At 32.9% G+C, this 17,192-nt stretch overlaps 1 protein-coding gene across 1 annotated transcript in view; it reads right to left on the reverse strand.

Moving 5' to 3' along the window:
- MAP4K5 (mitogen-activated protein kinase kinase kinase kinase 5) overlaps positions 1-17,192 on the reverse strand; it is a 114,413-nt gene that overhangs the window by 10,429 nt on the left and 86,792 nt on the right. The window contains exons 20-29 of the mRNA XM_027971724.3: positions 16,331-16,415; positions 13,880-13,959; positions 13,521-13,581; positions 10,350-10,352; positions 10,152-10,266; positions 9,720-9,778; positions 8,561-8,664; positions 6,688-6,865; positions 3,782-3,850; positions 1,111-1,203 (exon numbers count right to left, since the gene is read on the reverse strand). Coding sequence (XP_027827525.1) covers positions 1,111-1,203; positions 3,782-3,850; positions 6,688-6,865; positions 8,561-8,664; positions 9,720-9,778; positions 10,152-10,266; positions 10,350-10,352; positions 13,521-13,581; positions 13,880-13,959; positions 16,331-16,415 — 847 coding nt within the window. The remainder of the gene's footprint in view (positions 1-1,110; positions 1,204-3,781; positions 3,851-6,687; positions 6,866-8,560; positions 8,665-9,719; positions 9,779-10,151; positions 10,267-10,349; positions 10,353-13,520; positions 13,582-13,879; positions 13,960-16,330; positions 16,416-17,192) is intronic.

The following is a 17,192-nucleotide window of genomic DNA, read 5'->3' on the forward strand; positions in this document are numbered from 1 at the left end:
CTCTATTGAAAATATTAAATCTTAGGAATTAGTATGCAATATCCAGAATACAAAGGAGTGAAAGAAGAAACTATTTCCAAAATTCCTTTTGTCATAGCATCTACAGAAAGTTTAGGTTTTCTGCTTAAGAAGATTAAAATTTCCCATCATAAGCAAATTATTTATATGTGAGATGTTTACCCAGAGGGATAAAATACACTTTGAGATAGGGCAAAACTGCATTTGAGAAACCATTAAAATATTAAAAACAAACAGAAAATTTTCTAAATAGTGAGAAGCATGTTTTTAAAAGTTATATACATTTAATTTTAAAATACACATTTTTTATGGCCTAAATAAAAATCAATTTTGATTAACTGTTTTTGACTTATGGTAGAACCATGTTATAGACTATTCAAAATGTTCCCACCTACAGTATTTTTTCATAAGTCCTATTACTGCTGAGGAAAATAGTTACTGACATTAATCAGTGAGGATGCAAAAAATAATAAAATATAATTTTTAAAATCATAACATCAATGATATTACAAAGTTAAACACTCATTGACAAGGAAGTAAATTCAAATGGCATAGCAGTATTTTCCAGATTCTATATATATTCCTAAATATAACAGGAAACTAGCTATTATATTTAAATAGACCTAAAAGCAAAACCACCAACACACACCAACCAAAATCTTACATGGCAAAGAATTTTAACACTGTTAATTACATCACACAAATACCTTCATGATTTGGAAAGTACTAGAAGAAGTATAATTCACTTGATGCAGCAAAGGGAACAATATTTTCATGTTTAAATATTCAAGAAACAACAATAAAAGATTATAACGGTCTAGACCTGCACTGTCTAATATGATAGGAACAAGCCACATGTGGCTATTTACATCAAATTTTAAATTAATTAAGATTTAAAAAATTAAAATGTAGCACCATCCATGTTTTAAATGCTTAACAAGCATGATTAATGACTATTGTATTTACGAACACAGAGAACATTTCTATATCAAAGAAATTTCTATGAGACAGTGCTGGTGTAGGTAATTGTTAAGAACAGAAGGAACAAAAAACCAAGCTCTCTAAATGCATTATTTTAAAAAGGAGACTTACCTACAGATTCAATTCGAAAATCAAAACTTAGCTCAGAGGCCAGTTTCTTACTTGATTTTAGTTTTCCTTGTAGATTTACAATTTTTACAAATTCTTAAAAAAGAAAAAACAAGTCAAAACTGGAAATACAAATTTGTTAAAACAAATGTAACTTGATATATGGATTTTACATGGATATACATGAGCTTTTACCTTTACCTTACCTTAATAAAGTTAAATTATTTATTTCCCTTGATTCAAGCATGCTCAGTGAAAACTGTCATTGTACGTTCTATACAAGTAAGGCCTCCTTTGTAAATGGCAGTTCCGTTACTATTTTTTTTAACATAGTTATTAAACACATTCTGATTTTTTTTAAAGTGCAGTGTTTTTTTAATAGTGGTTAACTTGGTGCCTAAATATTCAGCAATATGAGTTGATTTGTTTCCCCTTACAAATTATATAACATATAAGTAATATAGCAGTATTCTTAACTTTAGTCTCTGATCAACATTCTACAGAAGTACAAGGGACAAAAAGATGGTACTCTCAAGTCAACTTATCAGTAAACTGTGGGATACACAGTATATGTGAATAATTCTATTTCTCTTTCGTCCATTTGTTTTTTAATTTAACCATTTTAGCTCTGACTTGAAAGATATTTTCTCTCTGCAATACTTCGTCATTTGTCTATCATGATTTGTGATTATAGGCCTATCTCTATTGCTGCTTGGTAAAACTGCTTTATAATCTATAGTTGACAAATAATTTTTTCTGCTCCCTTAAGAGAAGAAAAACCAACTGAAGAAAGTCAACTTCCCATTTACCAAGAATAGCTGGGAAATGGAAGGCTTAGTTAATCAAAGGTTTAAATTTTTTTGACAAAATACGTAAATGAACAAAATGAAAACTAAGTACGATTTATTATCCTTAGATAGCTCAGAAGGTATTTAGGGGTTTAATGTTAAAGGTTAAACATTATTACAATTAAATTCTGATCATCTTTTTATCTGATTAATCAGTAATGAGCTTTCTACTTGTTTTGAGTAAAAAAGAATTCACTGAATTCACTTAAAAGTAACCAAAAAACACTCCAATCTTATCAGTACTCAAAGAAGCAAAAATACTTAAGGGATAATGGGCAAAGGAAACATTGTGGAATTTGGTTTACTTATCTATAATATTAGATGATCTTTATGAGTCTATAAGGCAAATCCAAAAGGGAATGCTTTAGAAAAGAGAAATTAAGACAAAAATACGGCAAATTCAGCAGTGGAACAATTTAAAAAATAACCCTAAGCATCAAAGAGAAGCTTTAATTATTTTCAAATACTGGAATGAGTCAAATCACAGAGAATACTGCCAACTTTCAAATATAATTCCAAGTCTGGGAGAATTTCACTTGCAGGATTCACTGCATTCAAGTAAAGCAGATTTTAGGAATTAGAGTGCTTTGTTTGAAAAATTGAAAAAACCTGTTAAAGTTTTTCTGCTTCTTCACTGCATATATAGCACAACATACATCTATAAATAACATCTCTCCCTACATTAAAAGAATTACAACTACAGGTAAAGATCTCAAATCTATTTGTAAATTAGAATATTACAGACAGGATTCTAAAAGTTCGTGTTATATAAGTGATCATATGAGTATAATCAATTTTTTCATTAATTACAATGATTTATGAAAAAACTCTCAGAATAGTTTATACAGAATTTTACCCCAAGGTTATGGCAAACTGTTCTAATATCATTGTCCCTTGGTTCCATGGGGGATTGGTTCCTGTATCCCTCAAGGAGATCCAAGGATGCTCAAGTCCCTTATATAAAATGGCCTAGTGTTTGCATATAACCTATATGTATCCCTCCATAGAGTTTAACATTTTAGAATAGTTTTATTGAAATATAGCTGACTTACAATATTGTGTGCGTTTCAGTTGTACAGCACACCAATTCAGTTATATGTACGTGTATATGCTCACTTCAGTCATGTCCAGCTCTTTGTGACCCTATGGACTGCAGCCCACCAGGCGCCTCTGTCCATGGGAGTTTCAAGGCAAGAATACCGGAGTGGGTTGCCATACCCTCCTCCAGGGGATTTTCCTGACCCAGGGATTGAACTGGCATTTCCTTCCTCTCCTTCATTGCAGGCAGATTCTTTACTACTGAGCTATGGGGGAAGCCCACATGTGTGTGTGGGGGTATATATATAATCTTTTCAGATTCTTTTCCCTTACAGGTTATACATACTATTGAGTTATAGTTCCCTGTGCTAAGTCATCTATGTTCCTAGATCACTTATAATACATTAACACAATATAAAAGCTGTATAAATAGTTGTCAGGCCCTCAGCAAATTCAGGTTTGTTTTTTTGAGCTTTCTGGAATTTTTTTCTGAATATTTTCAATCCATGGTTGATTGAATAAAGGATGTAGAACCCATGGATACAGAGGGTCGACTGTACAATGTTTCCAAGTAGGCCAAACAAAATAAAGAAAAGGGTCACAGAGGACAGTACTGACAAACAGATCAATTAATTACTATATATGTAAATAATTTACATTTTTCATCAATAAAACATGGCTACTTAAGGTGGAAAGTCAAAATCTACTGATTCTATTAGAATCTAGCTCATGAAAAGGTATGTTATATCAAGTAGAATACTTGGACTAAACTTTAAAATAGTACTTACTGTCCAAACACACTAAAACAGTATCTCTCTCCAACTGTGTTACGTGAATGGAATCTAACTGTTGGTTGCCTTGAGGGGAAAAGGAAAATACGGTTACAGTTATATAATGTGCTTTAAAAATTAAAACTTAGAAAAGAAACACAAATTCTGATTTTTTTCTGTGATTTTAAACTAGCCTTTGAAGTTTAACACAAAAATTATATTTCGTAATTGTCTTCTCAAAAAAAACATATGTAAGTCAATTTAAAAAACAAAGTCTTAAGCAAGGCTAACTGAGAAAGGCTCAATATTATATTTAATTAATACCTCGGCTGGTTCCAGAAAGGTATATTACAAAAATAAAATGAAGCAAATGGTAAATATGGGGAAGGAAGTAAAATGCATGTTATACAGTGATTAGATTTTGCTCTGCATTTTATAGTAGCCAATGAAAAGATGAAAACAAGGTCAGGTGGGTCACAGTGTCTCTGAGATTAAAAAAAAAAAGTCAGTAATTCAGAAAAAGCAAAAGTATTAATGAAACTATGATCAGAGAGCAATTTTTCTGGTTATTGGGGTGTGAGTGTAGGTTGGAGTTCCTTTATTAACAGGACACCAGTTGACATAATGAACAATACTGTCAACAGTATCTTTGCAGGAAGCAACTTTCACTACTTGGCTGATAAACATCTGCTAAGATAAGTGATGACATTTTTGCAAAACATTTTTGGTAAAACTATTTTAGCCACTCAGATTGCATGAATGGTCTAGATGAAACCATGCAAAGATTTTAGATTATTTAGAGCAGTCATTCTTAACTACATCTTTTGGGAAAACCCATAGATACTCTCCCTTAAAAACTACACATCTGAGAATAAACACAAAATCTTACACATTATTTTGGGGGTATTTGTGGATCTTCCAAAATCCATATATAGTGAAGAATCCAGATGTAAAGAATTGGTAAAGTGTTGTTTCTCAGGCAATATTCCAAAAAAAAAAAAATAGCTTTTCTATTAACATACAGTTATTGCGTGCTGATGATAATTACTAAGCAACCTTGGATAAAAGGATACTGCAACAACTAATCAAAATACGACTAAGAGAGTCTTGGAATAGGAGTTCATTTTAATTGTTAAAACTGCTGTCAAGTCAAGGTATGGTCTCAGCAATCAACATAGCTGGGAGATAGATTAGCAATCATTTGTGAAAATGGAGAAACCTAATAAGGACAATCTCAGCTTTAGGGTGATTTGAATGTATACCCTCAGAGTTCTGGCTCTCCTCGGGAAGTAGTTTTGGGTCTGCCATAATTTTAGCCTAGATTGTGTTGTAAGTGGATAGAACAGTATACCTCTGGCATTAAAAAGCAAACAACAACCCCTGAACCTCACCCCTGCAAATTCACAAAAGGACTCATTGAATGCCCAGCCTTAAACAATGTAACCACCTAATACAATATACAGAAGAAAGTGGTTTGCAAACTTACATTAGATAATCTTACGAAATAACTTTCTCTACACTATTATTATATATGAACAACAAACAAGTTGAGGCTGTCTGCCAAACATGATCTTGGTTTTAAAATGAACGGACCTATAACCCTTCTTTTTAGCAGTAACTATCTAATACGAACACATTTCTATTTGGCTTGCTTATATTTCATGATAATAAAACAATGCCATTTGGACCTTCCTGTTAGCTATACCATGAGGGTATGCATCTAACTCAACCAAAAGCATTAACAAATTAGAAAGAAAAATGAGTGCAGGGGGCAGGGTAGGGGGAGAAGAGTGGAGGATAGGGGGAGGGTAAAGAATATACTCCTATTTTATTCTACTGGAAATTAGGATCTGGTGCACAAAAACAGTGATAATAGTCCAAGGCATGCTGGAACTGGCTTGTACTGGACTGATAAATTTTTACAAATTTTGCAAGTCAGATGACATTAAGTTGGTATTTTGAAATTGGCTGTGCTGAGAGCATTTATACCACAGAAACAGGCAACTGCTATAAACGAGGCTTCTCTGCAGCCCAAGAGTCTGTTGTTAAACATTTACTAGGACACCAATCAGTAGGTCATACTGATTCTTATTCTGAAAGTGACATTAGTGCAGTTCTACATTAACTTCAATAGCTGGGATGTATAAAGAGTTCTTGTAATTTAGCCTAAAGATGATCAAAAGCCAAAGCTATTTAATAAGAACTTATGATAACTTATAACAGACTTCTTCTCAAGGTGATAAAGAAAAGGGGGTCAGTAATGAAATAGTTATAACTAAAGCTTGCTTGACTTCGTATGTAAAAATGGCTTGATAAACCTGGGGTGACAATACACAAGTACAATAAAAACAGTGATTTTTAACATAAATTCTTGACTGATTTGTTCCAATTTTAAAGTTTGAAAATAAACTTCCCAATCTTTTCAGAGCTTTCACTGAGACATGTTTGATAAAATTCTAGGCTAACAAACCATTCTCAGAAAATGCAAGAGATATAATATTCCCTGTAACTTTAAATGGTAATGCTTGGAGGCCACACATGAGAAGCTTCTATTAAGTCTGAAAAGTACTAGAACTCAATGATTTTAGGAAGTGTAGGGGGAAAAACTGATTTTAAAAAAAGTGAATTTCTTTGCTTGAGAAGATAAAATCTGAAAACTATCTTAGAAAACTTACTTAGTAAGTCCAAATATTAACTGACAACAACTAAGACTTTTAAATGCTGGGAATCATTAAAATATTTCTTGGTAAAATACTTTGTATGTATCAAATTGCCTCTGGCAAACAGAGATCATAAACTATATGTACATGATCCTCTGTGCTTACTTGGGAAACTCTACTAGAAAGCCCATGCAGGTTGAACCTGTTCTGCTTCTTTGATAGGCAAAAGCATTAATACTTTAACATAAAGTAAAAAACACTTACCAGCACCAATTTCTGTAAACCATGAGGATGCAGAGTTCAAATTGATTGTCTCAAACTGAACTACCTGATTTAATTCCGTGCCTTTGCTAATAGCTACACAGACCATAGGATATTCCTGTTCTGGTATCACCAGCATTTCAAAAACATTCAAAGGACTTGGCAAAGGAAAATCAAAGTGCTGCAAGAAAAAAGGAGCATAATTTAGAAACAATCTCCTCATTCATTCTGTTGCTGAATAAATTCAACAGAAAGGCTTTCATTTTCTTGATTGATCTAAGAAATGACTCCCTCTTACTGGCACAAAAACAGACATACAGATCAATGGAACAGAATAAAGAGCCTAGAAATAAATCTACAGACCTATGGTCAACTAATCTATGACAAAGCAGCATTATGAATGTGGGACAGGCTCATGTAAATCAATGAGGTTAGAACCCTCCCTCTTACCATATACAAAAATAAACTCAAAATAGCTTAAAGACTCACAAAATTGTAGCAATATTTTCTTAGATCAGTCTCCTAAGTCAAATAAATAAATAAAGCCAAAAATAACAAATAGGACCTAAGTGAACTTAAAAGCTTTTGCATAGGAAAGGAACCATAAAATAAAACAAAAAAGAAAATGTACAGAATGGGAGAAAATATTTGTAAATAATGTGACCAACAAGGGCTTAATTTCCAAAGTACATATCCTGTTCATATAACTTGAATATCAAGAAAAGAAAAAACCCAATCAAAAAATGGGCAGAAGACCTAAATAGTCATTTTCCCAAAGAAGACATACAGATGGCTACTAGGCAAATGAAAAGATGTCCAACATTGCTAGTTATTAGAGAAATACATATCAAAACTACAACGAGGTACCACCTCACACCAATCGTAATGGCCTCTATTAAAATGTCTAGCAATAATAAATGCTGGGGAAGGTTTGGAGGAAAGAGAACACTCCTACACTACTGGTAGGAATGTAATTTGGTGCAGTCACTATGGAGAATAGTATGGAGGTTCCTTAAAAAACAGAAAAGAGCTTCCGTATGATCCTGCAATCCTACTCCCGGGAATACCCTGGAAAAGATGAAACTAATTTGAAAAGATAGATGCACCCCAGCATTCACAGCAGCACTATTTATAACAGCCAAGACATGGGAACAATCCAAGTGCACATCAACAGATGACTGGCATAAGACGTGCTATTCAACGGACTATTATTCAGCCATAAAAAGAATGAAACATTGCCACTGCAGCAACATGGATGGACCTAGACAATATCATGCTTAGTGAAGTAAGTCAGACAAATAATACATGATATCACTTATATGTGGAATCTAAAAAATAATACAAATGAATCTCTATACAAAATAGAAACAGACATAAAAAACAAAGGGGGTGGGGAATGGATAAATAAGAAGTACAGAATCTACATATACAAACTACTATACATAAAATACATAAGCAATAAGGATTTATTGTATAACATAGGAAACTATATTTAATAGCTTTAATAATCTATCACGAAAAAAATCTGAAAAAAGAAATATACAACTGAACACTTTGCTCTATACCTGAAACACAATATCATATAATACTTCAATTAAAAAAATGACATCTAAATGATCATGATAAGGATCAGTTTTCCATAAACATCTATTTTAGAGAATTGGCCACATTTTTCTTTATGACTGTGTTATTTCTGGAAATCTATTAACATAAAATAAAGATGAAATCTTTAAAGTCTTAAGAACACAAAAGCCCTTAAACCAAATAAATACCTATAAACATGATCCCGGCTGTTAGCAATGGGATTCTACAATTTTAGGTTCAATTATACATTCATGTTTTCTAAAGAAGCAAATGTAAACAAATTAATATATACCTTTATCAACATGAATTTCTGCATTGGCTCATACCACTGAAGTAAAACAATTCCAGACTGTAAAGCTCCGCAGAGGTATTTATGTCCCGTGTAAGGGTTTCTGACTGGAAAGAAACAAAACAGACACACCCAGAACACTGAATATTTTTATATGAAAACATAAAGTTTAGCTAAAACCAATTACTGAATTATACTCACCCAAAAGCTAACTCAGTTTTCTTTATAAAGGCAGTGTTGATACATTGTTGTTGCTCAGTTGCTAAGTCATGACCGATTCTTTGCAACTCCATGGTCTGGCAACATTGGATAGTCTTAGGATGGGGAATAATCAGGCCATAAAGACCAATCATGCAATTTAGGGTAGGGGCTTTGGGTCATGCAGCATCACTTGACCTCCAGAGGGGCTGGATACTGAGGTCAGCCACGTGGGCAGTCGAGCACGCCTATGTGATAGAGCCCTAGTAAAACCTCTGAACACTGAGGTTGCTGAGTAAGCTTACCTAGCTAGCTAGCAATGCTGTGTATTATCACAGGTCACTGCCCGAAAAGTAACACTATCCATATTCTATGGAGGACAACAGAAGCTCTACATCTTGTATCTTTCCTGGACTCTGCCCTATGCACATCTTCCTTTAGCTAATTTTAATCTATATCCTTTCCCTGTAACAAACCAAAGCCAAGCGTATAACCACTTTCAGCAAATTCTGAGTCATACCAGTGAAATTCTGACCATGAAGGTTACAATTGGTAAACTTGTAATTGGTAACAGAAGTGAGAGTGGTCTTGTACGGCTGCTCCCCCTAACTTCAGAGTTGGGCAGAGTCCTGAAATAATAATGTTCATAAAGCACTACTCAATAACTGTTAATGGTAAGTGCTAACTGAAAGCTAGGATATTAGCAGAGAGAGAGCCTTAGGGACTATGGTTAAAAAAATCTGAGGAACATTGCGCTATGAGAAAGCATCAGGTCAGGGCTATCTTCACGTGCTTTTGTGCCATGTCCCACTATACATTCCTGAGCTTCAGTGGTCCCTTAACTCCTTATTTAAAACAAATATAAAGCTTCCCTTCCTTTATTTAATACTTTAAGAACTTTACAGATAATTTTAAAGATGTTAAAAGTTCTAACCATTCAGTTTGAGAAATAGTATTTACTCACCTATGCAACATTTGTGGCAGCCCTTTGTATCAGGAATCTTTGTGGTTAAAGCGAACTTTCTGTAAACACAGGACAATATAAATGTACTCTACTACAGTGGTTCTCAAACAGTGAGTGATCTGTGAATCAGTTCCATCAGAATTAGTCAAGGAGCTTTAAAAAAAAACATCTTAAACTATGACTCCAATCTATATGATAGTATAGGTCTGAGGTGGGGCCTGGGAATTTATATCATAAAACTTCTATGGATGATGGTCATGGACAGTCAAGTTACAAAACACTTATCTTTTGAACTCTATATGACATTTACTTTAATGTAAACTACCTTTCAAAATTAAGACAAGGGAAGTTTTTCAGTGTGCAAGAAGACTGGTTGCTTTAAAAATAGACACTAATTCCCCTCACTCCCAGCAGAATCAAAATATTTAGTACCTTGGTAGTATGCGATCTGGAAACCTATGAGTCTGAATATGGGCAGCTAGTCCTGGTTTTTTGGCTTGTTCAAACAAAGCAATAAGATTATGAGAGTAGAGTTGAAAGGTTTTTCCTAAAAAAGAGAAACATGTTATTTTTATTAGAATTATTTAAAACAGAGAAATACAATTTTCAAGCAAAAGAAATAATAATTACCTTCTAAAATGATGAATCCAGACATGTTCAAAAAGCCAAGCAAAATAGAAAAACATAAACAAAAATACATAGTTAGTACTACTTTGAAAGCTAATAAGTAAAATAAGTTTTAGGAAAGTAACACATAATTGTGTTTCCCAATACATAAATTAGATATATTCTGACTAATAAGTAATCTGGACAGAATATATGTAAACCTTAATGAAGTGAACATAGAAAAAGAAATTGTTAAACATTTTTGCAAAATAGGCTGAGTCACAATGATGCACATGTGATTTCAGTACAACACGGAAAACTATATAATCACTACATTATCTTTCTGAGCTACTCCCATTTAGGAATAATCTACCACATAGCCTTGGATTAAAGCTGACTGTGAAAGAAGTGTTAGATAACATTGAAATACTAAGAAAAGTAAAGCAAACTAATACTATATGCCATAGGATATAACAGGGCTACAAGTATGTACTATCATTATTCAGGATAACTAGACTATGATTTCTATATAATCAAAACCACATATTTAATCCACATTAAAAGAGGAAGATATGGTAAATATCTGACTGCTTACTATATATGACATGGTACTATAACAGAACCAAATAGTATCTATCATTTTACTATGAGAAAACATGAAAAAGAGTGACTTTCTCCTCACAAAATTTTCTGTATCTTTTCAAAATGCAGCATTCTGCCTAACAGTATACCACCCTTCCTTTCTTTAGTCCGCCTTTATAGATAACTAGTTACCTAAGCAGCTAACACGTGTACATGTATGTACACTCATGCACAGAAATGCAGACTCTTAAACAGAACGTTTTCTCTTATTGAGCAATGCTACCTATCTTCATTCAGTTCCACAGGTCATTTTAAGTAGAATTTGGAAAGAACTAATTTATAGGCTAGCTTTTTCCTGCCTTTCTATAGTTATTTTATAAATATATAAAATGTACTCTGTGTGGCTTTTAAGCTTATTCACACAGACAGGTATATAAACGTGGTTGGAGGAAAGTGACTCTATATGAATACAAATCAGAATTGTTAATTCAAATAGAATTAGGTTTATTTTCATAATATAATATTTTAATATTTTATTAGATAAAAGTAAAAAAAAAAATCGCAGACTCAAAATCAAAGAGAATAACTGTCATTTGAGGACCCTAGTTTTTAAAAAGACATTTGTGGACAATCAAATAATACACTCTCTGTAAAAACTCATCAGCTCAAATACACAAATTCCTGAAGAGTCTCTGCTAGGTGATGGTTAGTAGAAGAGTTTAAGTTATATACACTCACACACACATACTTAAAATTATGAAAATGACATTTCTTAAATTAGCCACAATTCATAATGAGTTAAAACTGTATCAGCACTGATGTTTTAAAGCATGAGTAGCTGAAAGGTATACTTAATAACAAAAAGTCTGACAGTATAGTAAATAATAGCTGGGATGTAATCATCAGAGTATCAAACAAAACAAAACAAAATTAAGGAATGTTAAAATAACTTAGTTATTCAGAGCGGAGAAAGGGATGAGTGCTATTTTAATAGATGACAGCATCAGGATTAAGGAAAGAGAGAAATAATTAACTATCTTGTACAGTGGTCCCATCACAAGTACTGTTCCAGGATCCCCACGCAGATACCAAAATCTGAGGTTGCTGAAGTCCCTCATATAAAATGATGTCATGCAGCACTTGCATATAACCTATGCACACCCTTCCATATACTTTAAATTATCTCCAGATTATGTATAATACCTAATACAATGTAAATGTTACATAAATAGTGACCCAGTGCCTGGAAAATTTCAAGTTTTGTTCCTTTTTGGAATTTTCCAGAATTCAAAAAAAAAAACTTCTATCTGCAGTTGGTTGAAGCTGTACATGCAGATAGAGGGAGCCAACTATGCTCTACTATCAGAATGAAAGCACGTAGCGAACCTTTAGGTAGCCACTTAAATCCAAAATGTAATAAAATTTTTTTTGGCAGGTACTTATTGGGGGAAAAAAGAAAAAGCCTAAAACAATACCCGTCTATCCCCAACAAAACAAAAAAGGAAAAGCACAAACAACAAAATTGGAATAGGCTGCTCCAAAACCCTTGTGATTATTTTTAAGACTTTATAAAGTTTTGGTCCAAGTTGGCTAATAAATATGTGGTCCGGAATTCTACCAGCGAACATCTCTTAAGTCTTCACAGCTAACTAAGTACTCGTTATATCTCACTTAATCCTCACAGCAATCTTGTGAGGTTGTAATTGTTACTATCCTCCTCATATTACAATTAAGAAAACTGAGAGCAGCAACATGGATGCATTCAGAGATGATCACACTAAGTGCAGTAAGTCAGAAGGAGAAAGACAGACACCGCAGGAATCACTTATATGCGGAATCTAATGTGAGACAAAGAGCCTGTCTACGAAACAGAAACAGACTCACAGAAGCAGAGGACAGAGTTACTGGTTGTCAGCAGGGAGGGGCAGTGGGGAAGGATGGACTGGGAGTTTGGGCTTAGCAGCTGTAAACTATTACATACAGAATATATAAACAACAAGGTCCTACTGTATATAGCACAGGCAACTATGTTCAATATCCTGTGATAAACCATAAAGGAAAAAAGCATGAAAAAGAACATACATATGGAAAACTGAAATACTTTATAGTACAGCAGAAATCAATATATCGTAAATCAACTACACTTCAATTAAAAAAATTTGAACAGATATAATTTATGAAAGAAAAAAAAAAAAAAGAAACCTAAGGCCGAGAGACAAGAGACGGTGACTGGCTCAAGATTAAAGAGAAGGAAGTAGCTGGATTCTCTGCTTTCCGTCAACTGCTGATTCTCAGTGGAAGGCAGGGATGGTGGCAGGAACAGAGACTGTGAAATAGACGGCCTCAGGGAACAATCACTGTCATGTTTTCCAACTGTGTAGTTCTTAGGCACGTGTGGGAAGTACAGCTTTAACTGACAACAGGGTTTCTTCCTATTCTACACCAGTCAAAAAACACCTACAAGCCTCAAGGTCAACTATACTAGATTATAATTACCCTAAATAACAACATTTTAAAATATATATTAAATATATATTAAATAATATATATTAAAATTAGATTTCTCTGCTTGTCCATGGTTTATTTATCATATTATTTTCATCATATACATACCTGACAATGACATTAAAGTGTTGTTGATAACATAGAGCCAAGTACACTTCCGTGGAAATAACTATTAAGAGAAAAGTAGATAATTAAAACTCTCCAATTTCATTCCCTTACCCCTCAACCTCCAAATTTCAACAGCCTGAAAGAGTAGAGAAACAACTATTTCTATGTTTTAGTAAATTATTACAACCTTACAGAAAAAAATCTTCATACATGAACATATAAAGAGTATAATTTCACCACTTTAAATATTTAAATCATAAAAATTAAAACTGGGGCCCATATAAATTGACCTAAAATTAAGATATTTCCTTTATTCAATTAGTCCAAGCTAATTTTTTGAGTTAAAACTCCTAAATTACCTGTTCCATCGTTGCCTCATGTAGTTCATTGAGATTCAATGTATAAATACCATCTTCAGTTCCGAAAATAATGTACTGATCTAAAATAGTTGGGATAAATCACCAGAATTTACTAACATTTTCTGAAATCATTCATTAAAATAATGGCCTTATATTTTAATGGTATTAAGAATTAGCCACCCACCCATCCAAAGAAAAATTATTTTGTAAAACCCATGCGACCTTCTTTAATTCTTTTCCCAATTCTTCATTTTTTAAAAAGTAGATATATCGTGACCAACTCTGCTTTACCTTACTATAGTTTTTTAAAATGAAATTTTCATTACGTGTCATCTTATTCAAACAGTGAATAAATGAGAAAGAAGTAAAACTGTTAAAAGACGTCAATGGATTGTCAATGGATACTAAAACTAGTCAGTGAAAGCTTGATGAGCAAGAGGATATTTATCAAGTCTCAATGTATCTCCACGCTAGCTACCTATCAATTACTTTGGGAATTAATATTTGGGAATTAAGCAGTTACTTAGAAAGGGAAAAATAGGAACTTTACAGAAGAGAAGGCTAGTGAGTTCCACCTTAACCAACTGGTCAATGTTAATGTCACTAGCACTTGGACAAGTCAATACCTAGTGCCTCCTGATATGATGAACTGAGAAGAGCACAAAAACACTTCTGTGATATTCCTTCCCCAGATACATAACTTGATCTACACATGAGGACTCATCGGACAGACCCAAGTTAAGGGACATTCTACAAAATAAGCAGCCTCAAAATATGGTATGATCAAGTGAGACAGAAAAGTTGAGCAACTTTCAGACTAAAGGAGACTAAAGGCATGACAGGCAAATCCAACACATTAACTTGAACTAGAGGCAGAGGAAAATGAAAGACACTCCAGGGATAATTAAAAAAACTTACATATGGACTGTGGATTAAAAAACAGTATTATATCAGTGACAAAGTTTCTGATCTTTATAATAGTACTGTGATTATATAAGAGATGATTCTTGCTTCTAGGAAATACAAAGTGAAGTGATAAGGGAGGAGCAACTCACCCTTCAAGTGATTCAGAAAAAAAAAATGCACATACAGATAGAAAATAGTAAAACAAATGTGGCAAAAGAATGAACACACACACTACTATATATAAAATGGATAACCAACAAGGATCCACTGAGTAGCACAGCAAACTCTACTCAATATTCTGTGATAATCTATATGGGAAAGTACCTAAAAAGGAATGAATATATGTATGTGTGTAAATGAATCACTTTTCTGTATACCTGAAACTAACACAATATTGTAAATCAACTATACTTAAATAAAAATAATAAATAGTATGGTTTTGGTAAGGGTGTTAAAAAAAAAGAAACTCTTGATGATTCTGGGTATATCAGAGTTTGTTGTACTATTTCTCTAGCTTTTCTGTAAGTGTAAACTTCTAGAAAAATAAAAAGTTACAAATATTTGTTAAAAATTTGCTTCCTGTTAACATTATTTTCTGTTATACTTTCTAATGATGGCACATAAAGCAAGATAGTTACACAACCTGTCTTTACGACTGTGTTGAAGTAGAAACAAACATTTCCAGAACAACTTCTACTGCCTAATCTCTGCTAATTCCCAGACAACCAGGTTGGCTCCTTTCTTCTTTGCAACAAGGTGAGTATTATGATCACACTTAATTTAAGTATATTTTCCAAGTCACACAGTAACGACAGCTAGGGAACTCAACCCATATATATTTGATTCCAAATTCTCCCCATGTGTTATGCTTCCTCACTTTAAAATCACATAGCCTAAATTTTTAAGAGTAAATTTTACTTTATCATTTTAGACTTTCAAAAACATTATAATAATACAACAAATTCTTGAATATACTTCATGCAGGTTCCACAAATGTCAACATTTGCTATTTTTGTTTTTATCCTTCTTTCTCTCTGCACACACATTTCCCCCCTTTCCTGAATTAAGTTATAAGCCGGATACCCCTTTATTCCTAAGTATTTGTGTGCATTTCTTTAAAAAAAAAAAAGGTCTTACATAACTACAGAAAAATGATCAAAATTAGGATATATCAAAATCAGGGAATCAGGATATTCAGCATACTGAAACAATATATTATCTAATATCTTAACTCTGAGATCATCAATTGGCCCAGTACTGTCTTTGTAAATAAAAGAAAAATACTAAATTATGGTTGCAATCAGTTGTGACGTCTCTTTCATCTCTTTTAATCAGGAATTGTTCTTGTATGCTCTAAAATTCTAATGCTTTTAAACCAAAACTGTTTACCTATTTAGGTTGTTACACTAAATAGTAAGACCTATACTATTTGGTCTCTAGGTTGTATTTTTTAAAGTAAAAAGCCCTCAGTTCAGTGATCATGAAGATCCTTTCCAATAATAAATACTTTGTTAGAGAGGTATATAAAAGTTTCAGAAATGTTACCTTTTGTATCAGGATGTATCCAAGATGTTGCACAATTAATTTTCAAAGGGCAGCCATCAAAAACTTTGGAAAAACATGCTCCCATCTTATTTAAAAAGAAAGAAATGTTGACTTATTTGATTAGATAATTTTTATATTCTTAGAAAAAAGCTGAAGATTATTATGAAATGATAAACTGAATCTTATTTGCATATAGTTATGGTCTCCTTACAAAACAAAATTCATATTTTGATATATTAACTCCTTCTATCAAGAGAGTTTCATACTTGTTCCTTGAGTAATCCTCTATTTTAGAGCAAAAATATCAGATTTACCAAAACATCTACATATGTCAATGATACATTCTAGGTACCTAAGTCACAAATTATCTTTACAACTAAGATTTAATAATGCAAAACAATGACTTTATTGAGTAACATAACAGTTATATTTGCAGTAAACCTTCATAATAGTGATGAGACAAAAAGACTAATATTTAAGCTTAACTTTTACTGTATAAAAAGAGACAATTTTTAAAAGGCACCCATTCTTATGACTGCCTGAACTACATTACAGAGAGGATCTACTGAAAGGCCAGAGAACAGAAACTTCAGTGTTCCTTTCCACTGTTTATAGTTCAATGTAAAAATGACTTCAGACATTGAAAGATATTTAACCCACATAATGAAGAGGATACAGTACTATTAATATCATCACATTGAAGTGAAATTGGCGTTTGTAGGCTAATTGAAGAACTCAACTCTCCATATTTACAAAAATGGAAATTCACCCAACTCTAACTAACTGACTCAAATAAGGGTACATGATTGGATTCACGGTATATTCAAATGCATCTGACGCCTCAGTACTTTATGAATCCTTC

The sequence above is a fragment of the Ovis aries genome, chromosome 7 (genome assembly GCF_016772045.2).
Source record: "Ovis aries strain OAR_USU_Benz2616 breed Rambouillet chromosome 7, ARS-UI_Ramb_v3.0, whole genome shotgun sequence".
NCBI classification, from domain to species: Eukaryota; Metazoa; Chordata; class Mammalia; order Artiodactyla; family Bovidae; genus Ovis; species Ovis aries.